General features: G+C 35.8%; 1 protein-coding gene across 1 annotated transcript; it reads left to right on the plus strand.

Moving 5' to 3' along the window:
- Positions 1-26919, plus strand: FAM199X (family with sequence similarity 199, X-linked). The gene is made up of 6 exons (XM_036226978.1): positions 1-516; positions 8065-8284; positions 17550-17699; positions 17953-18114; positions 19191-19457; positions 20699-26919. The coding sequence occupies exons 1-6, from the start codon at positions 320-322 to the stop codon at positions 20867-20869; spliced, it is 1167 nt and encodes a 388-aa protein (XP_036082871.1). The 5' UTR covers positions 1-319; the 3' UTR covers positions 20870-26919.
- Positions 26920-27772: the final 853 nt, after the last annotated feature.

Below are 27772 nucleotides of genomic sequence, written 5' to 3' on the forward strand. Positions count from 1 at the left end.
GGGCGGGGCAGAGTGGGGCGGAGCGGGGCGGGTGGTGGCGGTGCAGCGCTGACGAGGCTGGGCTGGGCAGCGGCGGCGGCCACTGGGGCGCTTGCAGAGGCCACTGGGGGCTAACGGGGGACCGGCGGGTTGCCGTGGCCTGGAGCAGCGTCGTCGGCACCCCCGGGGTAGCGACTGGCAGACGCGCTCAGCCTGCTAGGGAGCTGCCGCGGGCACACCCCGGCGCTGCAGCGACAGGGACAGGTTAGAGTCGGGGCAAGGGCGGTCGCGGCAGCAGCCCGAGGCCAGAGAGGGAGCCCGAGCCCTGCCGTCTCCAGCCATGTCCGACGAGGCGTCGGCCACTACTTCGTACGAGAAGTTTCTGACCCCGGAGGAGCCCTTCCCGCTTTTGGGACCCCCTCGCGGGCTGGGCACCTGCCCGAGCGAGGAGCCGGGCTGCCTAGACATCAGCGACTTCGGCTGCCAGCTGTCCTCTTGCCATCGCACCGACCCGCTCCACCGCTTCCACACCAACAGGTACAAACTGCAGCTGGGGACGAGGGCGGATTACCCACACCCCTGTCTCAAGCCGGGGACTACCGGGTTGCCCAAGAGCCTGGCGCTCCGCCCCGGGTCTGTGCTTCTATTCGCCCCCTCCCCCATCTTTCTCTCCGACCACTGCTCATTCCCGGGCTCTTTCGCTCTCCCTGTTTTCACCCCTGCCCTCCCGATTTTCCTTTTGGCTGGCATTTTACTCTCTTCCCCCCGACCACCCCCCCCAATTTATCTTCTGACGTTAGCGACTCCTGCCTTCCAACTCCGTCCCCCATCTGTCCCCTTTGAATCCCAAACCCCTACCCTTGATTTTTAGCTGCTCTGGTGTTTTCATCCACCGGCAAAAGTTTAACCCCTTCCATTTCCGATATGCTATAGGGTGTGTTGCAGATGGCTCAAAATCGATCCATGGATCTTTTGAAAGGTGGCACTTTTTAAGCTAGGATATCCCTTTTCTCAGGTTATTAACCTGTCTTACAACCCTATTTCCACTCCCATCCTCCCCCCCCCTTTTTTAGTGAAGCTCTGGGAAACCAGACAATTCTTTAATCGCTCCCTCCCTCCCTGTCCCCCCTTCCTTTACTAACTCTTTGCCTTCGCGCTTTAGGCCCTGCCAAAAACTATAAGCTTAAATCTGGAAGATTCCTTCATGTGGTGTATCTCTCTGTTTGCTGCCTCAGTGGAAGGATGGAGTTAGGTTTAGGATGGGCTTGCTTATACAAATTTATTCAAAGGGTGCGTCTCCTAACTGGTTTCATTAGAAAGGAGTGTCCTCTCACGCAAGCATTTATGCGTTGTTCCAAATGTGGGGCATTTAAAGATGTTTTAGACGTAACCCCAACCTTTAATATAGGTGTACGTTTGAGATACATACTCAGAGGCCTGGGAGGGTTTGTGGAGAACAAGGGAGGAGAGGAGTTCAGCTACGAAAAATACTGGAGTTGAATTAAGGAGTCTAGTTCCGATTTCTGATCCAGTTTACAATATGAGCATGAACAAATCCTTCCACATTTTTTATGACCCCCACCATCTCTTAACATCAGTCTACACAGATACAAGGAATGTATAAAACATGATTCTTACCTACCTAAAAAAAAAGTATATTATATACTCAGGGAGCAAGGTGTTATAAACAGTCGTTTAGAACATGAGTATGACACATTTGAAAAGGAAGAGGTAGTAAATGTGTTATGACTATTCCAAATCCCAGTTGCAAAAATGAGGAACCTGAAGCCCAGAGAGAAAAGACTGAATTCAGGGTCATAAAACTGAGTTAGGCAAAAACCAGGACTATTCCTTTGGAGCCAGTGCTGAAACTTGGAGCAGAGCTAACGTTTTCAGTGTTATAAATGGTTGTTGTAGTTTCTTAGACTGTCTCACAGAAGCCTTTTTAACCTGTGAAGTGACTAGATCTTGAATGCAACATACATGAAATTAAGTGTGCTTAAGATTGTATGTGTTGGAAAATAGTATAATAGAATACTTTTGCACATGTTTGATATGTAGTTTTGTAGCATTGTAGCAAGTTATATACACAGGAAAGTGAAATGATTTCAGAATTATGTTGCTCTGAGGCTGAGGGCAAAGGAGTGGAGACAGATGCTAAGGGTAAGCACTGCCAAAATGGGTTGAGGTGATGGTGACTGAAGCAAGGAGAAGAAAACATATCTTACAGCTCATCTGTTCTTTCACCTCCCCATTTTTTCCCTTGTGCCTTCCTACCCATTTTCTTAGAGACCACAAGAAAGTCTAGGTTGTTTTGCAGAATGGGGCAGTAAAAATAGAGCTGGAGGTTCCTGTTGAACCCTTGTTTTTCCAAGTCAAACATTATTTTTCCTAGTTACTGCCTGCTTTTTAAAAATCTCCCTCTCCAAACCCTACTTTTCACAAGACTTGAACTAGGCAGTAGGAGGTCTAATGTATTTTACTCTGTATCCTTTTTAGCAGAGATTAGGGGAACCAGAATTAGCAATACTTATAGCAGATAATATTTCTGCCCTGGGCTACCTTGCTTTTTAAATCCTTTTTCTTTCCAAAATGTTCTGCCTTCTTATCCCTTCTCAAGATGGTGTTTGAGAGGATCATATGCTTCTAGTCATTTCTTTTCAGGGAGAAGCAAAGAGCTAAATTATGTTATGTGGGCAAAGTTTGGGGAATTCTTTTATTTTGGAGTTTTACGTGTCACATTTTTTCCCTCACATCACGTCATTCACCAATTCAAGCAACAATCTAAAAATCAGATCTGAATAGTTAAGTACAGATGTTCTACTTTGGGTTTAGTCGTTATAAAATAAATTTCATTGAAAGTAGAAAGCTCGTCAGCAGGTTGACACTTGATTTACCTTAATTTTGCTTCTTCCTTTTTACTTGATAAGAAAACTGGAGATTGTTTAAATAATGCTCTTGATAAGGGCCTTAGTATGATGACAGTTTTGTGACTGTTCATTTATTGGACTCTGGATGACATTTGCAACCTTCATTAACCAGGAGAGTCAGGCACTATTACTTGTAATCCCTAAGGTTATGAATGTTGGTAGTGTTCAGATTAGAGTCACCTGTGAATTAGATTGTTTCACTGGTTCATAAATTATATGAACACAGCCAATTTCCTAAGAATTCATACTTTCCTAGGAGTATCTTTTAGGATTTTTTGACCAAGTAGGGTTTGTCTGGAATTTTGAAATAAATTTCAATAAGCAAAAAGACAATTTTTTTTAATTGAAATGTCAGTATGGACTATATATAGTGTTTAAGACATTTTTCTTTGGTTTTGGGGACAGGATTTTTCTGATGTAGTTGTGGATCTTCTCTTAGCCTTTATCCACCACAACCTCCACCATCATCAAAAAAGGATGTCATTTAGCAAATTGAAAAAAAATTATAATGATATTAGTAGATCCTTTAATTAAATTGAGGGATGAAAGTGATTCATATGAACTACTCAATGAGTTATTCTCTTTATCTTTCAGGAGTACATCAACAATTGTACATTGAACAAATATGAAAAGTGGGTGGGAGGACAGCGCCTCACTTTTGTATACCCTATTGGCAGGATATGAAATGAACGATTGTATAAAGCAGTTACTCAGTTATATGATTTTTGAACCCTGTTTTCAACCAGAAAAACAACAAGACTACTTTTTACCTTTTGTACCACCCACAGTTTTTCTATCTTGATGTAGAATTAGAGGTGCAGAAGAGCTATGAGTTGCAAGTGGGAGAACCACGTTCCATAAAGTGAGACAGGTTACAGAGACAAAAGGAATTTGGTTTGGGGACTTGTTGAGATGAGTTAAGAATGGGAATCGGGGTTTGGGGAATTATCCAAGCTAGAAATGTAGATTTGGGAATAATCAGAAATTACAGTAGGATGACACTAGTAGAACTGAGTTACGGAGGTTGAAATGGTAGATGAAACTTTTCAATAAACTTAAGGAAAGGAAGGAGAGGAAGTGTGGTGATATTTGAAAAAGTAAAGCAAAGTTTCTTTGTGTGTTTTTTTTTCCCCTTGGTTAGTTTTTCTTCTCCAAAAATAGAGATTTTAGCTCCTTAGAAGCATCCCATAGGAAAGGGAGAAATTGAAAATATAAGAGAGGGCGAGATGACGAGATGGATGGGATGAACTCAGGAGTCCAAATGAAAGAATTAGTCTTAGAAATGAACTGAAATATTTCTTGTCGAGACTGTAGAGAGGGTAGGAGGGATGTGTAATGATCCCAAGACAATTGAGGTCATTTGGAGGAGAGCTGGGAATTGGAGTGAGTAGGTAAGGAGATTGTGTCATCTGCTGTTACCTGGGACCTTAAAGGTCTGTTGGACTCCAGAGGAGTAGCAGAGGTTAGGGTGGCTGTATGGGGATTCTGGCAGGGAGCCACATGAATACACGTGATGATTGGGAACTGTCCCTTGAGAATGAATGCATGGCATGGATTTGTTCTCAGCTTTACCTTTTCTTGTAATTAAAATATGGTCAGCAAGCCTAGTTATCAAATTACACCCATTTCATTAGGGTTTTTTTCAACTTTTTTAAGATATGGAGAAAGTCTTCTTTGTGAATAATTTTATGGTTATAGCTAGGATTTTCTTAGGTAGCTTTCTCTTAATGGAATCTGATGTAATGTTATGGCTTTGTAACTTAGAATAGTTTATTGCTAAGCACATGCACACAGTGATCATTTGTTGCACATTTGAAACCTACAGAACAGTCTAAAAGAATCACACTCAAATTTTTATTGAAAACTCATTATAGAAAATTGTGGGCATATACAAAACTACAAAGACCATTCATGATCCCTTTCACTAAAGATAACTGTCCACATTTTGATGTTACATTTAATGTTCTTTCTATGTACCTATATAATTTTTAAAAATCAGCCTCAGGCAATATACGTAATTCGTGGCCAGGTTATTTGCACTTATATCGTGTTTTCCTTTTCAATAAATAGTCTGAAAATATGATCTTTAATTATAAAAACACTGTTATTCATATATTTTATTCAATTATCCCCTATGTTTTAGAGGCATTTATTTTCCCTTCTTTTGGCTATTATAATATTGTTTGGACATGTTTGTACCTACATGATTTTTCCCCCAAATTTCTTTTTGGAGAAGCTGATAGATTCCTAGAAGGGCAATTACTGAGTCTAAAAGAATGAAACTTTTTAAAGCTCTTGAGATATATGTTACCAGATTACTTTTCAGAAACATTATGCCAATTTAACACTCTCACCAGCAGTGGATAAAGGTACTTCCTACTTTTTTTTATCTACATTGCCTTAAAATAATAATAAAAGTATTTACAAATTAGAATTTAAAAAAAATCTCTAATAGTAAAAAGTACTGTTTTTCTGTTTTGTAAGTGGTTTGTTTCAAGTATGAGCCCAGTTTCCTTGCCACTGTTAACTAAAAAAAAGAAAGAAAAAAAAGAGCAAAGGCTTCTAAGAATACACAGAACCCTGTTATATCTGTTATAAAGTCATGGATTTGCAAAACTAGGAACATACTGATTTTGCCCTAAGATAAGAACATAAAACCAACAATAAATCAAATCTGCAAATTCCTGACTCCCCTGTCAGTTATCTGATCATCAGATTATTAAATATGGCACAGTTTTTTAAAAAGGAAAGTCATTGTTACACGTAGAGGGAGACAGACATTTCTATTGAAGCTTTGCAAGCTGAAAAAAACTTCTCATTGAAAACAATTACTTAACAGCTTTTCCTAGCACATAACACGGTACTTGGTACATAGAAGATACTGACTAAATGTTTGTTGATTCGGTGGTGAAAAAAGGTTAAAAAATGTCATGTGCAATTTGAAGACGAGAAAAAATTGTTTCCCCAGGACACAATGTAGATATGGTTTACCTGTGTCCAGGACAGAACTTACAATCGCTATTCATAGCTTTTATATTGTCTTATTGCATGATCTGCAAATTTTGGTTAATTCTACTAAGTTTATTGATTTTTTAAAAATGAGGACACTGCCCACCTAGCAGTCATGCGATGAAACTAGGTAATAGTGAAACTAGGTATATTCTTGGATTATTAGATGAATTTTAAATTTTTGTCTACTCATAAAAATTTGTTGTCATCTGCTTTTATATTTACTGAACCATAATAGTTTAGAGTGTTTGTCTCTGTGTGTGTTTCAATGCTTTAAAATACTCTACCTTTAGCTCAAAGGAAAAGGTGCTATAAAATTTGTTGGGTTGCCCGAATTTTGTAAATCAAACACTTTGGAATTAACCTGAGTCATACAAAATAAGAGGGGGAGTTAAAAAAATGAAATACACAATTCAAGAAAAAGCTGAATTTAATAAAGGATAAGAAACAACCTAATAGTAAGTAAATAACAGGCATTTCTTTAGGAAGTCATTATTTCAGTATCTTACTAGTATCTTAGTATCAGATATACTAAATCATTATCTTAGAAATATTAATTCCCTAGGCTATTGCCAAAGCAATGAAGATTGTCTCATTACTGGCATAAAGCTAGTGGAAATTTATAAAATAAGGCAGATTTATAGATTTCAAGAACAACAACAAAAAACTATATCCCTGCAACAGATAACTACAGACAAAATGTTAATATCTTTTATGCATAAAGAACTCTTACACAATCAATAAGGAAAACATTAACAGAGAAAAATGCTGTAGTGAAATAGCTAATAAATATTTTTAATTTTGATCTCACCAGTAGTCAAAGAATTAAAAAATTGATGCGAAAACGTTTTTCTTCCATTAGGTAAATTTTTTTTTAAATGAAAATTCCAGTGCTGTTAAGGTTCTGGTGAAATGAGCACTTTTATATACTGCTTTGGAGAGTATAAGTCAGTGCAGCCTTTCAGAAAGGTATTTGACTAAGTATACTATGACCTTTAGAAGTGTTTGCATTCTGTGACTCAGTACTTTCCTTTCAAGTAATCTACCTTGAGAGATTATATATTTGGATAAGTAATTATAAACAAAAAGTTTCGTCTCAATATTATTTGTAATACCAAAAGAATTGGAAACAGCTTAAGTATATATTGAAGGAATAAGGTTAAATAAATTGTGATGCATTTAATCAATGGCATTGAAATGTTTTCAAGTAATATATTTTGGGAAACGTTCAGTATCTAATGTTAAGTAAAAAAAGAGCTGGACACTAAAATATATGCCGAATACTGATCCTGTAAAAAATATATATATTTGCATGCAGAAAATACCAAAACATTATGGATTAGTTATTACTGCATATTATTGGTCATTTTAATTTTCTTAATTACTCCTATCTCATTCCAACATCGCTGCAATGATCCTGTATAACACTAACACGTAAAAGTTTTTAAATATAAGAAACACTTTTGAGCTTCTACCTATGTACTTTGTTGCTGCTTTTCCTGGCCCTGCAATGGCTATCCTCTTCCTTTAATAATAAGAGCTGCCACGTACTGAGCACTTTTTTAGGTCCGCTAAGTCTTCTGTATGTGTCCTCATGTAATCTTCACAATAGCTGCATTTTTACAGTGAGGATACAGGCTTGGAGAGAAGGGTGTGTTTTGCTTAAGACAAAAAAAAGCAGGCAAGTGACAGAGCAAGAATTTGAACTCAATTTGACTCCAGAGCTTACTCATAACCACTGTGCTATGTATTTTGTTTGTGGATGAAGGTTTTACTTTGTTCCTAATTTAAATACATTTTTTCTTTTAAAATATTTTATTGAAATATTTCCAGACAGGTAGAAGGGTAGAGAGACTAGTGTAATAAACCTTATGTACCCATCACTCAGCTTCAACAATTATTCACATATGGCGGTGTGCTTTATCAATACCTTTACTCATTTAACAGTCTCTTCCTTATTGAGACAAATCCCAGACATATTTCATTCATAAATATTTTAGCATGTATCCTTAAAAGGGCCCTTGAAAATAATCATAATATCATTATACCTAAAAACATAAATGCCATAAATATATACTGTTAATATCTTTTAATTGGATGGATTCTGTAATTTCTGTTGTTATTTCTTTTGTGTTGTACTTTTAAGGTGGAACTTAACTTCTTGTGGAACAAGCGTTGCCAGCTCAGAATGCAGTGAGGAGCTGTTTTCATCAGTTTCTGTTGGAGATCAAGATGATTGCTATTCCCTGTTAGATGATCAAGATTTCACTTCTTTTGATTTGTTTCCTGAGGGGAGTGTCTGCAGTGATGTATCTTCTTCTATTAGCACGTACTGGGATTGGTCGGATAGCGAGTTTGAATGGCAGGTAGGTTTTTTTCCCCCTTATATTGCCATCATTACTCCCTAAAGAGATGTATGAATTTATATTTTGATGTTTTCATCTCTACCTCAAAACAAATTTCTCCAGCGTTTATCCGATCCTACAGATTCTCTGATATCATTAAGAATTAGATAGAATATGTATCCTTTAGTTTTGCTAACATACCTCTTAGGCTTCTGATGCTATAGATATCCTTTTGTAGATTTTCGTGTAATTTAATACTTGTATAATGTTCCCATTATTATGTATCATCAGTACCTTTCTGTGCATGAATCTAAGCCACTTTACTCTTTCAACATTTTAATCAAAAAACTTCATGTCCTTATAGGCACAGTATCCTTACATCAGGGTCATGTTGCATATCTAAGGATCACAAACCACTATTATAATGAATATATAATTTCGAGTCCTGTTATCAGACATACAATATAAGTTTTCATTTGATATTCTCTTCCTACGTAAGGATGTTTTTTGCCTGTTTTTCTTCTTGTGGCATATGTATACCATGTAAAATGACTTTGTGGAAAATTGTTCAGAACCGATTCCTCATAAAGAGCGCAGTCTCTCAGAAAATGTAGATCATGTAATTACAACATCCATTTTCTAATGGCAAAACAGTAACATTTAAAGAAGCTTTCCTTGCATACATCAAATGTTATATTCAACAGATACCTGAGTGCTTACTGTGTTTGCAAGCCATCTAAATACCTGAGGTCATATTCCAAAAGAGGAATCAAATATTATTTTTTTTATTTCCAACAATTTTTTAAGAAAAAAATATCCAATGGCATAAATTTAAAAATAGGAGTCTCTAGGTCCCACTCCACTGTGGTTAGCACTGTGAAGAGCTTGTGCAGATGTGAGTATAGTTGCATAGCACTGAAAACACACACAAATGGGATGATACTTAAGCCACTGTTTGGCCCTTTGCTTTTTCAACTAATATATCTCATTCTTTTTGATGGCTGCATCATAATTTAACAGTTCCTTAATAATGGATATTTAGATTAGTTTCAGTTTTTTTCTTGTTATAAACAATGCTACACTGAAAATTAAGTTTTTAAAGAGGATAAATAATCTACAACCCCTCTATTTTTCTATTTTATATAATTGCAAAGGCTTCTATTTTATATATAGTTATAAATATGATTTGAGTACAAATTATGATTTTTTTAAACTTAAAAAATTCACCATTTAAGTATTTTTAAAGGGTATAATTTGGCAGTTTTTAATATATTCATAATGCTGTGCAGCCATCATCACCAAGTCCAGGACATTCCCATCATGCCAAAAGGAAATCCATACCTGTTAGCAGATAGCCCCAATTCCCCCTGCTCCCATCACCTAGCAGTCACTAATCTACTTTCTCTGTGGATTTGCCTTTCTGGACATTTCGTACAAATGGACTTGTATATGTAGCTTTTGTGTCTGAGTTCTATTACTTAGCATGATATTTTCAAGGTTCATGTTGTAGCATGTAACAGTACTTCATTCCTGTCTTAGTCAGTTTAAATTGCTATAACAAATACTATAGGTTGGGTAGCTTAAACACCAGACATTTATTTCTACAGTTCTGGAAGCTGGAAGTCTGAGATCAAAACGCTAGCATGGGCAGGTTCTGGTGAGGCCCCTCTTCCTGGGTTTTAGATAGATGCCTTTTGCTCTGTCTTTACAAGGAAGGGATTAAGAGAGAGAGAGAGAGAGAGAGAGAGAGAGAGAGAGAGAGAGAGAGAGAAATAGAGAGAGAAAGAGAGAGAGAAAGAGAGAGAGAGAGAGAGAGAGAGAGAGAAAGAGAGAGAGAGAGAGAGAGAGAGAGAGAGCGAGAGAGAGAGAGAGAGAGAGAGAGAGAGAGAGAGAGAAGCAAGCAAGCGACTCTGGTCTCTTTATCCCCTTGTAAGGTCACCGATTCCATCATGGGGACTTCACCCTCATGAATTATATAAAACCCCATAACCTCCCCAAGGCCCTACCTCCAAATATCATCACATTGGGATTAGGTCTTCAAGATACAGATTTTGCAGGGGAGGCACACAAACCTTCAGTCCGTAGCAATTCCTTTCTATGGCTGAATATAGCATTTCATGGACACACCACATTTTGTTTATCCATTCGTCAGCTGATGGATGTTGGAGTTGTTTCCACTTTGGGGCTGCTATGAACATTCAGGTACAAGTTTTTATATGGATGTATATTTTTAACTCTCTTGGATATACACTTAGGAGTGGAATTGCTGGGTCTGATAACTTATGTTTAACTTTTTGAGGAACTGCCAAAATGTTTTCCAAGGTGGCTATACCATTTTACATTTCTACCAGCAATACAGTCATGCCCCACTTGACAGGGATACATTTTGAGAAATGCATTGTGACGCGATTTTGTCGTGCAGACATCGGAGAATGCATATACAAACCAATGGTACAGCTTACTTCACACCTAGGCTATAAGGTATCGCCTATTGGTCCTAGGCTACAAGTCTATATAGCACGTTAGTGTACAAAACAACAGTTAAATCAAGCACTAGAGGAAACGGCGCAATCTAGAGGTATGGTAAACACAAGATGTATGAGGCTGCTGCTGACACAACATGGTATTGTCTTACGGCCACCTTTTCTTTTTAAATAAAAAATAATGATGAAAAATACAGTATAGTTAATAGAAAAACCAGTAACATTTATTATCATTATTACAGACTGTGCATAATTGTGTGTGCTATACTTTTATGCCACTGGCAGTACAGTGAGTTTGTTTACATTAGCAACACAACAAACACGTGAGTAATGCGTTCCACTATGATATTATGATAGCTAGGATGGCACTCGACACTAGGGATTTTTCAGCTCTGTTGTAATCTTATAGGACCACCCTCATATATTGAGTGAAACGTTATATGGAGCATAACTGTGTATGAAAGTTCCAATCTCTCCCTATTCTTGGAGACAACAATCCTTGGTATCGTCTGTCTTTGGTTATAGCTACCCTACTGCGTGTAAAGTGGTATCTCATTGTGGTTTTGATTTGCATCTCCCTAATGACTAATGATGTTGAGCATCCTTTCATGTGCTTATTGGCCATTTGTATATCTTCTTTGGAAAAAATACCTTTTCGGATCCTTCACCCATTTTTAAAGTGTGTTATTCATCTTTTATTGTTGAATTATAAGAGTTCTTTATATCTTGACTACTAGACCCTTATTATATACATATTTTGCAAAAAGGTTCCCCTTCTGTGGGTTGTCTTTCAACTTGATAGTGTCTGTTCACTTGATAAATGTCCTTTGACACACAAAATTTTTAGTTTTAATGAAGTCCAATTTATCTTTTTTTTTTCTTGGATGCTGTGCTTACGATGTCATATTTTTAAAAAATCACTGGTTATGCAGATTTTCACCTATTTCCTTCTCAGAATTTTAGAGTTATAATTCTTAAATTTAGGTCTTTGATCCATTTTGAGCTACTTTTTGCATATAGTGTAAAATGGTCTAAATTAGTTATCTTGCATGTAGATATCCAGTTATTCCAGCACTTTTTGTTGAAAAGGCCGTATGCTTTCCTTATCAAATGATCTTGGTACCTTTGTGGAAAATAAATTAGCTATAAATGTATAGGTTTAGTTCTGAACTCTCATTTATATTCCATTGATATATATGTCTATCCTTATGCCAGTACCACACTGTTTTAGTTACTCTGGCTTTGTAGTAAGATTTGAAATCAGGAAGTGAGAGTTGTCCCACTTTGTTTTCTTTATCGAGATTGTTTTTTTCCGTTTGGGGTCCCTCGTGCAATTCTATATGAATATTAGGATTAGGTTGTCCATTTCTGCAAAAAGAGTAGTCAGAATTTTGATAGGGATTGCATTGATTCTGTAGATCGATTAAGGGAGTATTGCCATCTTAACAATATGAAATATTTCAGTCCGTGAATGTGAGATGGGATACTTTTGTTTAGATTTTCTTTAGTTTCTTTCTATAATGTTCTGTAGTTTTCAGTGTCCAAGTCTTGTACTTCCTTGGTTCAGTTTATTCCTACATATTTCATTCTTTTGAAGCAGGTGTAAATGGAATTGTTTTCTCATTTTCATTTTCAGACTGTTCATTTCTATTATATAGAAATACAACTGATTTTTTGTAATTTGATTTTGTATCCTGCAGCTTTGCTGGACTCATTTGCTAACTTTAATAGTTTTTTTTTATATGGATTCTTTAGGGTTTTTAAGATCATGCCATCTATGAAAAGAGATAGTCTTTCTTCTTCCGTTCCAATCTGGATAGCTTTTCTTTTCCTTTCTTAATTGACCTGGCTAGTTCTCCAGTATAGTGTTGAACAGAAGTGGCAAAAGCAAGCATCCTTGTCTTTTTCCTGATGTGATGGGAAAAGTTCTCAGTCTCTCACCATTGAGTATAATGTTAGCTGTAGGGTTTTCATAAATTCCCTTGAACATATTGAGGAATTTCTCTTTTCTTCCTAATTTGTTCAGTGCTTTTATCTGAAAGGGTATTAGATTTTTGTCAAATGCTTTCTCTTCATCTATTGAGATGATCATGCAGGTCCTTTCCTTCATTCAATATTTTGATACACTATATTGATTTTTGTATGTTGTATTCCTGGAATTAATCCTAATCGATCATGGTATATAACTTTTAATACGCTGTTGGATTTGGTTTGCTAGGATTTTGTTGAGGATTTTTGCATCTGTATTCATAAGGGATATTGGTCTGTAGTTTTCTTGTGATTCTTTTGTATGGCTTTGGCCTCATAGAATGAATTAGGAAGTGTTCTCTTTTCTGCATAAAATATTGCAGTAAGATTTTCTCATTTAACATAAACATTTTCATGACCTTCATTATGACTCTTTAAATGAGTACATAATATTCCCAATCCTAGATGTGCCAGAACTTGTGAAATCATTCCTCTATGTACATCTGTTTCAGTTTTTTTTTCTATTAAAGATAACGTAGCAGTGAGCGTCTTTATCTGGGTACCTTTTTATTCAGTGCCTCATTTTTTAAGCGTTCACTTTGTATTTAAAATCAGACAATAAGGATTCTTAATAAAATGTAATCAGATGGAGTCCTGATAGTTCTGAGAAATAGTGTTCTGCTTATTTCATGCGATTTACTTAGAGTTTTTATAATGTTGCAAAGTGGCAAGGTTTTGTTTTGTTTTGTTTTGTTTTAATTTTAATTGCCAACTTCTTCAGTCATTTCATGAGTAAACTGCAGAACTGCCCTCAACCACTCACTGTTCATATACATGACTGACTACAACATTGGAACAAAAAGCAGGCCTGCCTCAGTAATGTGTTTTCCCACTTATGAAATCAGAGTATGGGTACTCTGTTGCCATGGATATTTGCTATTTAAATATGCTGAAAGGTTTAAAATGCTCTCTTGTCTTTGTGGGACTTCATAATGATGAGCAGTAAATTATCCAAGAAGATAATTGCGAATTATGTGTTAGGATTAATATAGACTAAAAATTGTTGACTGTAGTTTAAAAAAAATTCATGTTACCTCTGTTGTGATTAAAAACTGCATCTGTTGAAATCTTCCTTTTTAACAGATGTTTCAGTTATTACTAAGTAACTATGAATGATTCATAGATTCTGGGAAGAGAAATACTAACTACTTAATAAGGCAAGATTTTAACCTTAGAACGAAGTAGCATCTTAGCGTTTGAAGTAGCCTTGAAGCATTTTGCTTTGCTGATAGTTTTCTTTGCTAGCAGTCCCTCTGTTAGTAAAAATATATTTGACTAGTCTTAGAGCTTGAGAAATTATTTTATTGTTGAGCAGGAAAGCATAGAACATTTAAAGAATAATTCAGCTGCCGCTTGAAACCTAGAGGTGCATTTTGAAATTGCACATCAGCTGTTACAGATAGGAGCTTACTCGTAAAATTTTACTGCACATTGCAGAAAATATGGCAGAGGTTTGATTTAATTTTTCCTATGTGTCACAATTACTGATTATTATATAAATACACCAGATATTGTCGTCTGTGAAAAATATGGCATGAGAATTATTAAGCATTTTTATCCCGAAATATTTTATCAGTAATGAAATAGAAAATTGCTGGCCTAATAAATATACAGGAGCCAAAACAGTTAATTTTCATGTACATCTGCTACTCTCACCCCATGTCTCCAATCGACTACTTGACTTTTCCACTTGGATGACCTTATTATTTAATGCTAACCCATTATCTGATGCCAAGTCCTTGATCAGCAATGAAACTCCCAATCATAGTGGGGGAAAAATAAACTCTGCTTCGTGACATGTATTAGAGTGTAGTGACAATGGCCATTGTCATTTCAAAGGACACTTGTACTTGCTTCTGTCCTTATCACCAAAATTCTCCATATCCCAAATTGCATTCTTCTCTCATTCCAAAAACCTGCAAGGCCAGATGTCTTTGTATAGTTGAAAGCACTGGACTTGTATCCTACTTTGGATGTTGCCACTAACCATGTGACCCTCCCTGCACATCACTTTTCCTTCTTTGTAAAATGAGGGTATTAGACTTGAAGATCTAGAACACTGCTTCAAGTCTCTTGCTGTAAAAATTGAGGTTTTCTGCTGCTCTCATGTTGGTTATCTGACTATTTTTCCTATCCATTCAGTTAAAACAGCCTTGTAAATTGTTTTTCATTTGAAATTTTATATGAACCCATTTTTCTTTCCATTTTTGCTGGGCCTAGATCAAACAAAAATTATCTAATTCCAGTCTTTTCTCACTCTATTTTGTCCCCATGCTGCTTTTGAACTCATCTTCCTTCAAGACCGGTTTCATCGAGTTACTTCTTGGGAAATGTTATTGGCTTACTTCTACATATCATATAACAGTTTCTGGTTCCTCTGCTTGCACGATTTTCTGTTTTAATCATATTGGTTTTCTTAACTTCATCCTGTGTTTTTTCCATCTGTTTTACTAAATTATTCCCCATATGCGAATGCCTTTTCCTTTTACTCCTTCGGCCATTCTGAGAGACTACTTTGTGAAACTTAACCCAGCCACTTTAGTAACGTGGCATTCCCTTAGGGTCTATGTTACCTATTTTTAAGGGTCTAAAACCATGGCAAGAGATGGAAAAAGCGAAATATGCCTATTTATTGAATGTCACCTATGTTCCAGGCATGTTAATTCATTTAAACCTTTCAACAGTCCTTTGAGATGGATGACATTAATCATAGTTTATATTGAAGATTCTGAGGTTTCAAAATAGCAAACTAAACTCCACAAGATCACATGGCTAGTGAGCAGTGAAGCTAGGATTTGAACTCTATTTGGGATCTTTTTACTTCTTACTGAAAAAAAAAAGGGCCAAAGAATCATTGGTTGCCTTTTTTTAGCACCCCTCACTCCTACAACAGATACATAAACAGAATTAAAGACACAGATTTAAGTACTTAATATGGTCTGGTGCGTGATAGATATTTGCTAAAGAATTAGATGAAAAATTTTCTTAAATTTTGAAAGTAGATATTTTGAGAGTTCCTTTCTTTACCTAATTTATCAAAGGAGCTTGAAGTAGGAGAGGCCTTTCATCTGATGAGTATCTCATTTTCCTTTAGGAACCCTGGGGAGATCTTTAATGTAGTAATGTTTTGATTTGAAGTCATTCAAAGGGAAAACAGCGAAACATTTTTTTTGACATTAAAGCCTGACACTGACTAGACACTGACTAAGGGTGAGCAATTAAAACAGTGTAGTTAATGAGATTTTAAAGGAAGTCATACAAATTGTTGGGAGTTACTTATGCACTTGGATTCATTAATGCCTGTCAAAGTGAAGTGTGGTTTTTAAAAAAGTAGGAGCGAACTTAGACGGTCTCATTCTAAACATCATGGTCACCTTGCATAGCCATTTTTGTGGCTTCATTCCTCTCTTCTGTGCAGTTGACTACCCAATCAATACCTGCTCCCTTGTAGCTCTTCTAAGCTTTAATCCTGCAGTTTCAAGCTCACTGCTAGATATTTCCATTGATGACCTGTCATCTCATTCCTAACATTCATCATCTGCTATGCTGTATAATTGTACATTTATGTGATTGTATTATTTTCCCAAGTAGAGCATAAAGTTCTTGTGCAAAGACCACAACTTACACGCCATTGAATCCCCTATACCTATTACACTGCTGTGGGTACAATAGGAAGCTAAATATATGTGATTACAGTAATCTTCATGAATGACTTAAACACACTTATTTAAAATTAAATCCATTCTGATTTTTGGTGTTTATTACCTTGATTGTGGTGATGGTTTCATGGGTATATGCGTAGTTCCAAACTCATCAAATTTTATACATTAAATATGTACAGTTCTTTGTGTATCACTTGGAACTCAATAAAGTTGTTAAAATTAAATTCATTCTGACTGGCTTATAATAGGCAATACAAAACTATAGCACATATTTTTGCCGTCCCTCTCACTTTAAACTGATTCGGTTTTCTGTGTATTAGACTTTCTTGTATTTCTCCTTTGTACATTGTCTCTTACATTTTTTTTCCTAATTTTTCTTTTATAATACTCCTGGATTTTAAAGTGTTTTGCTCTGTGTTAACAGTATATTTTTATTGTCTCAAAGTTGTTAATACAGACTTGAGGACAAGGACCATGACTTATTTGTCTTTATATTGACAGTATTTCTAGCACAGTGTCTGGCAAAGAGCCAGGTAATGGAAGATCACTCAGGTCTCCTGATATGGAGACCTGTGCTCCTTTTTCATTATGCCTTGTGAGCCCTAGCCCAGGGGTCCCTAACTCCCAGGCCGCAGACCAGCACCCCTCAGTGGCCTGTTAGGAACAGAGCTGCACAATACCACGTGAGTGGCAAAGCTTCATCTGTATTTGCAGCCGCTCCCCAGCACTAGCGTCACCGCTTCAGCTCCACCTCAATCATCAGGCATTAGATTCTCATAGGAGCACCCGTCTCTGGTGCCAGAGAGGTTGGGGACCACTGCCCTAGCCTATATTCACATTAAAAACCTTAAGTTAGCATTTTAACAAGTCTCGATTATGATTTTAAGCTTTTGGAAAATATCTCTCATTCAGTAAGTGACTGTATGCAAAGAATATATTGATGTTGCTGCTTTGTCTAAAATAGGATTGGATCAGAATTAATGTCTTCTGATTCTGTATTTGTCGTTAGTCTTTTTATTAAAGTAATTTTAATCAATGTGAAATATGTTGTATTTAAAATGTATTTATTACAGATTTTTCTCTCTATACCCCCTTCTCCTTGTTTTTATAAAGTTACCAGGCAGTGACATTGCAAGTGGGAGTGATGTGCTTTCTGATGTCATACCCAGTATTCCAAATTCACCTTGCCTACTTCCTAAAAAGAAAAACAAGCACCGGAATTTAGATGAACTTCCTTGGAGTGCAATGACAAATGATGAGCAGGTAGAGATTTCAACATTCTTAATTAAAAGCATATATGTGGAGAATGTGTGAAGCTCAATTTATTGTCTGTTTAAAGTCAGTGGGTACATGTGGATTGCTTAGTAAATCTGAATTTGAGCTTTAACTAACTGTTTTTGCAAGGAACAAGTATAATATTAAGTGCTTCAATATGTAAAACACATTATAAATGACACACTAAACGATCAGAGGTTTTGGCAATTGATCTTGTTTATTATAATTTTTCATTACTCAGGTGGAATATATTGAGTATCTGAGTCGTAAAGTCAGCACTGAGATGGGTCTTCGGGAGCAACTGGACATTATTAAAATAATTGATCCTTCTGCTCAAATCTCCCCTACAGACAGTGAGTTTATTATTGAACTTAACTGTCTCACAGATGAAAAATTGAAGCAGGTATGTAAAGAAAATACAGATTGTTCAGCTATCGAAAATACCATTGTTTTATAACATGTACTCGAATGGTCATATGTAAATACATAGATAATTTAGGTCAAAATCAGTGCTGTGAAATGAAACATTAGAAAAAATTGATGGTGATATTTGAGAACACGTGGTTTTAAGAGGTTTTATTTACATTTCACCTAGCAGTATCTTTCTGGAATCACGTGGATCTAGAACCTGATTTTTAGTTGTGTAGGCTTTGAAACTGAATTTTACCACATGAAGGGTGGTTATACTAAACTATAGATTTATTCTCAGTCAGCTTACAAAAGACTGCCTGACAGAATCAAAATGCTGATTATTGAGAGGTATACTTGAATGAACATCTGAGCTGAAGGATTTGAGTAGTCTTAGGGAGTAATTGAGCCCGTCTAGGGTTAAATGTGATTTTCCTTCTGCATTTCTGTTATCTTCTAAATAGTCTTTACTGGTGTCTTTTTCTCTGGTACATAGCTGAATGAATACTTATGTTCTACTTTATTTTTTTGTATTTATCATTTATGAAACATTTTTCTCATGTCAGTATTTCTCTCAACAGACATACTATAGTTTTCTATATTTCAGCCCATTTTTTATTAGCATGGTAAATTGATGCCTTACATCTGAAGACAGGTACCCTGGGCCTCTAGTTAAGAGTTATGAAATGCTCCAATGTTAGATATAATTAGCAACCTACTTACATCGTCTTAAGTGGGGACCTTTAAAAATGCCTAATCTCATCTATTTTATTTTATTGTTAGCTTCTGTTTCTGAGTGTTATTATCTTAGAATCTTAAATTCCGGAGGTCAGTAGTCTTCCATTTACTGAGTATATTTTACGTGCTTTTAAAATCTAGCTCCATAATATGTATCTAGAATTTTGAACATTGTCAAGAAACTTTTTGTATCCTTATATTCTATTTGTGTACCTCTGTAGCACTTTTGTTGACAGTCTTTTAAATTAAGTACAGCAATATTCTTTTCTCCACTATTCTGAGGGTAGAATGTCAAGGAACAATACTAACCAGTTTCTGTCCACGTGTTTCAAGGTCAGAAACTACATCAAGGAGCATAGCCCTCGCCAACGGCCTGCAAGAGAGGCCTGGAAGAGAAGCAACGTCAGTTGTGCAAGCACCAGTGGAGTAAGCGGTGCCAGTGCCAGTGCCAGCAGCAGCAGTGCCAGCATGGTCAGTTCTGCAAGCAGCAGTGGGTCCAGCGTTGGAAACTCTGCGTCAAACTCCAGTGCCAACATGAGTCGAGCACACAGTGATAGCAACCTATCTGCAAGTGCAGCAGAGCGGATTCGGGATTCAAAAGTAAAACATCTAATCAATACAAAACTTTTACTTTTCAGTATTAACATTAGTACTCCTTCCTATACGTTTCTTGGGGTTAAACTTATCCTGCTATCTCCATGCCTGTGGGTTTCAGTTTTAATTGAACGAGCAGAATGCTCTGCTGTTGAACTGAGCCCTCTAGGCTGAATGCTTGAAATACTGTTTTGACCCACAGCTATATCATTCAGTTTTATCTGATTTTTGTGTCAGTTTTAAGTAAGATAAATTGTTGGAAACAATGAGTAAGTCTCGGGATTGCAATGTTGACTGCAGCTCACTACCGAGCGGATCTCTTCATGTTGCCAGTGTTGCTATTAGCTCCTGAGAATATGCTGTCTTTTGTATGCATGAAAAATTTTCTTAATGCTTTAGTCTTGAATGTTTCTTCTTAGCCCTTTTAAAAATATAGTAATGCTTTCCTTAATTTCTGTCTACTCTTTTCATAGTTGAAGGAATTCTGTATAATATTATTGGGCAAATAAAAAATGGGAGGTATAAGTATATGTGTGGTTGTGATGTTTAGCTGGAGAGTTCAGTCCCTTTCAGTGGTGACAGTCTGGAGCCAACCTAAGAATGATAAGGGTGTCTTTCTACCTCTGAGAACCTAGTGGTGACTAGAACATACACATGATTCTTTCTCTGGCTTTCACCGAAGTAGCAGAAACAGAGCCAGCCTTGTCGGTTGCCAAGGGATACCTCTGGATATGTAGTCATTCCTTTTTGGCATTAGTTCACCAGTGACAAGGAATAGAGTACCCAGTGAGTTCTAATGGGCTTTTTAAGGTGGTATTTGCCTAATATGAAAACGACATTCTTTCCCAGTAATGCTAGTGCTTTTGGATAAAAGGCACCTTAAAAGCATGCACATTAGAGCCTTTGGAAATATTCTCTACATTTGTGTCCAGTATTATTCACTACACGTTCACTTTGCACTGATGCCAATGTACCTTAATTTGATTTTAAAAAGGCCTTGAAATGATTGGTTAGCTGTAAATTTGGCAAAGTAATCAAGAAGATTTATTGGTCGAAGACCATAAAAATAGAATCTTGAAGAATTATTTTCAAGTATAAGCCAGTGGCTTATGTACTGGAACCAGGATCATACTGCAGAGGAATTCGAATATCTTTTAAAATCCTGAAAATATAGACTTTGATCCATAAAGTTCTCTTGAGGTGGCCAGAAATAAGCCTTACTGATTTAGAAATTTTTATTTTGGCAGAAGCGATCCAAACAGCGGAAGTTGCAGCAGAAGGCCTTACGCAAGAGGCAGCTGAAAGAGCAGAGGCAGGCTCGGAAGGAGCGGCTCAGTGGGCTCTTCCTTAATGAAGAAGTGCTATCCTTGAAAGTGACTGAGGAAGACCATGAAGCAGATGTAGATGTTTTGATGTAATAAGGGTGAAGCTCTCAGCATTCTTTCTAAGCATTAAAGTATTCTCTCCTTATTTGTTTACATGCATCTTGACCAAACTTTTGTTTAGGGCTGTGCTGATGTATACCATTGTTAATTAAGGCCAGTGGTTCTCAGCAGATGGTCCCTGGACCAGAAGCTTCAGCATCACCTGAGAAGTTGTCAGAAACCCCAGGGGAGGGGCCCAGCATTGTATTTTAACAAGCACCAGGTTATTCTGCAGTGTACTCTAATTTGAAGAACCACTGATACAGTAAATGTTTTGACTATTTAAACTTTAGGGTGGTTAAGTAGACTTTTTCAAAGACTAGCACTTACACGGTTTAGAAGATTTCAAAGTAATGCTGACAAATAGTTCATTATATCAGTCTATGTACATGTGGAGAGATCATAATTCATTTTCCTTAATTTACAGTTTCTTAATTTACTTTTTCTAATGGGCCATGGCAGAATTCTCAACTCCTAGTGGAAATCTTTTTTCGAGGTTGTGGAGGCAGAGTGTGGATTGCTGTTTACAATAGTGCCTTTATTAGGTTTAGTTCTGTTTTCATTTCTTGTTAACTCAAAGTGTAAAAACAGGCCCTAATATCTTTTCTGTAGGTAGTCTTTGTTTTTTACTTTATGTAAATTAAGAATTTCTTCTGTAAGTGATGACTACTGAGGAAATATTACTAATTACTAATAGCTGAATTTTAGATTTGATGCTATGTTGGTTAATATTTAAGCAGAAAGCAATTGAGCAAAAGAACTGATCCTACTTTTCCACTGCTTTCTGAAGTTTTCGGCTGTGAACTGCCTCAGAGGCAGAAGATATCTCTTTAGTTCTTTTTGTAGGTCATTTGTTTTCCAGCACAGCTCTAATTTTTAAATATTTGGTTTAATAGCTTCTGGCATGTGAACAGGTTAATGTTCAGAATTAACTAAAGAAGACCCTTATAGTTCTGCTAAACTTCTCTATAAATCACTAGAAATACACAGAACAGTGATGTAATACCAAAAAAACAGAACAGAACAAAATAAAACAAAATAAAAACACTTTAGCTTGTTGGCTGTTAATAGAACTAATTTTAAATGTGAAAAAATGGAGTTTCTTTAAATATTTTCATGGAGAGTTTGCTATCATGATCATTCGAAATAGTGTGATTCCTTTTCTTCTACCACATGTCTTTAAACATTCACATGGGTTAAAAAAGATGGAAACGAATACTACTGACAATCAAGCTGCTTTCTGACTTTCATAATTGTTGTTTGTTGTGGATAACTTTTGAGAGGTAATCATGATACTGTAGGAGTTGTAATCAATTATTTTTTTTAGAACTAGAATCAGGTTGATGGGAATTTCTCCTTTTTTAACTTTTTAATCACATCAAATAGCTTGTTACTATAAAGATTAAAGACTTAAATTCTTAATTTAAAATTCCTAATCTATATATAAATGTTTAACCTTTGCTTACCATCTTGTGTTTTGAAAATTTGATTTCATTTTGGTCCCTCGAAGTTCAAAGAATTGAGACTGAGGATAAAAATTGATATATTGCAGCTTTTCTGAGGTCTGTGGTATGATTGTAACAATTTGAAGACTACAAAATTCATACTCGAAAAATTTTCTGACATATATATGTGGTTATCAGTTGGAGTAATCCTTCTGACTTTCCTCTTACCCCCTCTTTGGTGCTCCTGACCAGCTTGGAGGGCCCAGAGAGAGCTTGGGGAATAGACCCTAGAATACTCTGAGGAGGGTGGAAAGGGGCAACTGAACCATGTTGTGTTTTCCCTTTCACATGTAGGAAGAGTAAACAGGGAGAAGAGCAAATACAGCTGTGTTCTCTGTCTGTTCTTAGTAAAAGCAAAATTCCAGAGACCGTAGAGCAGCATTTATCTGTTCAATACTTGGAAACAATTTACTTGTGACCAGTAAAAGAAAGTCCTAAATAGGGTTGTGATGTAGTAAGACCAATTTCTCTACTCTCCCAATAATCACATAGGCTTAATACCTTAGGTTTAACTTAGATCACTGTTAAACAAGTTTACCAAAGCACCACAAAGCCAATTTAAAAAGTATATAAATGTTTGAGAGTTTATAGTAAGGTACTGCATGAAATTTTGTATAGGCCTGGATGAACTGTCTTTATGGAACTATAGAGATAGTCCATAAAGTTGGTTTGGAGGAAATTGAAATACTTCCTCTGATTAAAAGAAAAAAAAAAGCAAGACAACTTAGGTTTGCTTATGATTAAAGAGGGAGCTTGCAATCTTTCTCCATCCCCCCAAAATAAAACCAGCAGAGAAAGACAAAATTTTCTTGTTTTTGTTAGTGTGCTATACTTCTGTTTTAATGCCTCATGTAAATAATTCAAGTTTGAATTATTTCTTTCTTGGGATAAGTAGTAACTTATTCAGTCTGGTATATTTCTGAGTTAAATTTAAAACAAACCCAACTCATTGCTTTTCCTTTCAAATATAAGCCCTAAAAAATTAATAAAAAATTGAGACTTATTTGCTCCATTGTCAGTTCTCATCTGTAGAGATTTGACATTGGAGCAAATAAGTCTCCCCTTTTAAAAATAAAGCTTGTTAACTGAGAGCATCATAAAGTCCCCTGAGATTTATCCAGAAACATTTTATTAGAGATCTTGTATGTATGTCAATTATATATCAATAAAACTGAAAAAAAAAAAAGATATGGTAGAGACTCGTCATTCCCCACCACAGCTTTTTAAAGTATGAACCTTGAGTTAAACAAAATGGCATGTCTTTCTGCAGTTTTGCAACAGAATTAAAGTAAGATAGTGTAATATAATGTGTAGGGGAGGATAAAGGGCTAGTTCATTCAAGCCCAACAAGAACTTGGAGTAAAATAAAACCTTTTTTTTTTATGAGACTTGTCTCATTTTTTTTTTGTTAGCCTGTGGCAGTTTTGCCCGTTTCCTCGGTCCTTTGGGTTAACTAAATATTGTTGAATTAATCCCAGAAACTGACTTGTTATTTAATGATTTTGTAGATTGGGCGGACATCTCATTTTATTTCATCTTGAAAAGTGCTAAATCCTCTCATAAAGGAAAAAATCCGAGAAACTACTGTATAAAGGTATCCAGATTCTGATGAGCTTTACAAATTGTGAAATTTATCAAATGTCTTCATATTTATGCCAAAAATGTTAGTACATGACAAATGTAGAACTCTTATTTCCAGATTCTCTAGCACAGATTTTTGTCCTTGACTCACTCTATATAGCCTCATGTGCCTTGAAGGTGAACTCTGTAATTTTTGTTACTATCAGGCTTTTCCAAACTCAGAAATACTGTAAGTGTTGTAATTGGTTTTATAAAATGCCCATGCTGGTGGATATCAGTAAGCAAAGCCATTAAATCAAACCAATCAATGGTAATAGGGTGTATAACAAAACAGAAACTTTCAGATCTGAAATTTCGTTTGCGTAACTTTGGTTTGGCCCATCTAAGTAATTGAAGAACATTGAAATTTATCTAACGTATAACTTAAGGATATATTCTTTTTTTTTCTCTGAACAAAGTCATAAGCCAGAATACTTTTTAAAACTAGATAACTCTTAATATCTGGAAAGGTAATTTCAAGGTAAAAGTACTTCAAGAACAGAGATCATATAGCAAGTTGATTCTCTTAACTTTAAGGATTCTTTGCATTCATTTGCATGATAGCCAGAACACTCCCCTCCCCTTGAACAAATTACCTTTTAGCATTCCTATCTTCAAGAAAATGTTTGCTTGGAATTGGAAGAGGGTTATTTAAAGTCACTTTATAGTTTGAGATGGTTGATAGGAAAATTCCCAGTTGCATTCAGATAATAGTATTGATGGTGAGCATACTGACAGTCAACCTGTCTAAACTTTGAGATAAATTTAGTCCTTAAAAGGACTATTAGTTAGAAAATAAGTATTTGTATTTACATGTACTGTTATAACTTTGGATTTGTTTTAACTCTGACAAAGTAAGATAAATTTTGTCTTTATGATGAAATTATGCTAAGTAGGTAAGAAGCATCTGAGAGATATTTAGACCTAGGGGAGGTATTTAGACCTAGGCACCTCTGTCAGCATAGTGTCTGCAACATAGCTCCTTAGAATGCTTAATTGTTCTTTTTTGGAAAATAATTTACTATTCTGAAAGGCTTAGAAGGAACTCTGAAAATTACTCTAATTAGCTGGCTATTAAGTGTAAGGAAGTTTCATGACATAGTTGAAAAATCTGAGTTGACTCACTAGAATTTTATTTTCATACTTTTTCTGATATTAAAATTGTTTTCAGCCCCTTTCACAGTTTTAAATTAAGGTTATTACTGTTTCAATCTAGATCACATTATGGTAATTTTTAATTTGACTTTCATATTGAAAGCAGAAAAACTGGTTTGGTCTTCTTGGATTTCAATATGTAGTACTTTATTGTCAAGTTTCGATGTTACCTCTTTGTGGTCGGTGGAACCTGTGGAAGTATATGTTGTTTTTTTGTGGTGAGGAATGGGAGTGGAAAAGAGGAGAATTGCTCTAATTATACTTATGCATTTTGACTATATAAAGGTAGCTGTAGACATAACATGTGTAAATGACAAGTTAATATTTACCTATTCTGAAGCATTCTAAGGAACAGTGGCCTGAAGCCTTGGCTTGTTCTGGGGAGCTGCTTGCTCTTTAATGGTAGCTGGTAGCTGACCAGTTGGATTTAAGTTGAGACTTTGGGGGTAGGTTAACTAGCTCAGGCAGGCTTTTAGGAATGGAGAAGATCATGTCTGTTCCTCTAGTGGCTCAATTTAATTTTCTCTTTAAGTACTCTAATTTAGATATAGGTACTGTCTATTTTAAGTTATTCGTGTTGGGAGTTTAATAAGACTTGTCAAGGCCATTTAAGATAAATATAAGTATATGTAAAACATTTCACAGATGGTTAAAAATTTCCTTTTCTTGAGTTTCAAAGATTAGTTCTATAGCATCAGTATCATAACCAAAGCACGTAGGAAGTTAACTCGTTTGGAGAATCTTCAAGTAGTCTTAAATACTGTAATGTATCATATTTTAACCAGGATTTTTTCCTGTATTTCTGCTAAATTTATTATTATATTAATGCACTTTTGTGTATATAACTGTTTTCTGTACATTCTGTACTTACTACAGTGTATATAAAAGCTGTCTTGAAGCTGTGAGGGAAAAACACTAGCTGTAACACAAGTAGTTTCTATTTTGAGTTCCTTCTTGTACTTAAAAGTAGTAGTTCAATAGATAAATCTAAACGAGTATGTATGGTTGTAGTTAAGACTGGTGATGTGGCAGAGCTGTCTTTTGAAACTGAATATAAGAATGAAAAGAGCTGTTTTGGTTATTAAGAGCTTTTGCAGGATGTTAATTGTTTTTTTGATGTGCCATGAGTTTTTGCAAGCCCCATTGCTGCTTACTACTTTATACTTCTGAATCCACTCCTTTTCATGTTCTATCTCAGAACATTTATCAATGGAGAAGAGTTGCTCTATTTTCCTTTGCTCACAGTTTGGTTAAGGCTTCATAAAACTTTTGTTTCATGAAAGCTCCAATTTCCCAAATTTCATTGGCAAATCATTCTTTTCTGGAGAGATCAGATTTCTAGAGAGACTAGCTAGCATTCATAGTAAGTGAAAATTAGGTCTCACTTTTGTTTACAAAAAATAAGATCTATTTTTCTTGTATATTGACCTAGAATCTTTTAAAGTTATAATTATATAAAAGAAATGTCTGTGAGCAGTTTTATGTATAGATAGCAGAAGCAGTTCAGCTTTTCAGCAGCAACTGTATCTCTTGCCGCTAGAGGGAGTCTGTGACTGCTTGCTTCTTCAGAAAATGTCTCACCTGCTTTTCTTTTGTTTAATTTCAGAGGTTGGAATCGACCTAATTCTCAAAATTCCTTTTGTGATATTAAGTACTTTCATTTATTAATCTAAAGTAAGTTAGTTAAGCTTGTGTAATAGAGCCAGGCTCATTCATGCTTTTCTGCAATCTTCAATTTTAATAAATGTTAGATATTAAGTGAAACTCGTGTATGTTTTCTTTTCTCAGGAATTCCAGAGCTCTGTTGTCCATTATGCTAACCACTAGCCACATGTGTCTAAATGTGTGGTGACAGGAAGAACTCTAACTATGGGAGGTGAACACACAGTGTAAATATAAATTAAAAATATATATATATATATACCTCACTGTTAAAGTGTACAGCTGAAACTTACTGGATTTCGTTAACCAATGTCATCATAAAAAAAATAATTAGAAAACGAAAAACAAAAACGAATGGATTAAAATTCATAACATTTAAAATTTAGTTTTTTGGTCCCATTTGCGACACTTCAAGTGCCCAATAGCTGCAGATGGTGCAAGGCTACTACATTGGAAACCGCAGAATAAAGAACATTTTTTGTCATCATAGAAAGTTCTATTGAATAGTATTGATCCTAGAGATTTGATTTATGTAGTGATCATTATCAGTATTTTACCAATGAATAGTAATCAGTGGCTCAGTGCCCACAGTTAACTGTTGGAGGTGACTGGTGTGAGAGGGACAGCAAGCTGAATTTCACTTTCTGTTTTATTAAAGCTACTACCAAAGTTGGGAACTTGATGGTTTAATGGAGAAATTTCTCAGGTTTTGACTATAAATAAGATTTAAGGTTTGGTTAATGTGGCAATTTGGTACCAGTTTCTCAGTTTTTATTGTCGCAAAGAGTGCTGACATGCAGCTTTCTCTTAGTCCATCTTTCTCTGATGCAAAAATTTTAATTGACAATGATGGGACATACATTTTTGAAGACACCCATTAAAAAAAAACTTGCTTACAAATAAATAGAAATGTCCATTTCAGAATCATCCCTCAGAATGTTTCTTTATTCTTGTG

The sequence above is a fragment of the Rousettus aegyptiacus genome, unplaced genomic scaffold (assembly GCF_014176215.1).
Source record: "Rousettus aegyptiacus isolate mRouAeg1 unplaced genomic scaffold, mRouAeg1.p scaffold_m13_p_9, whole genome shotgun sequence".
Taxonomy (NCBI): Eukaryota; Metazoa; Chordata; class Mammalia; order Chiroptera; family Pteropodidae; genus Rousettus; species Rousettus aegyptiacus.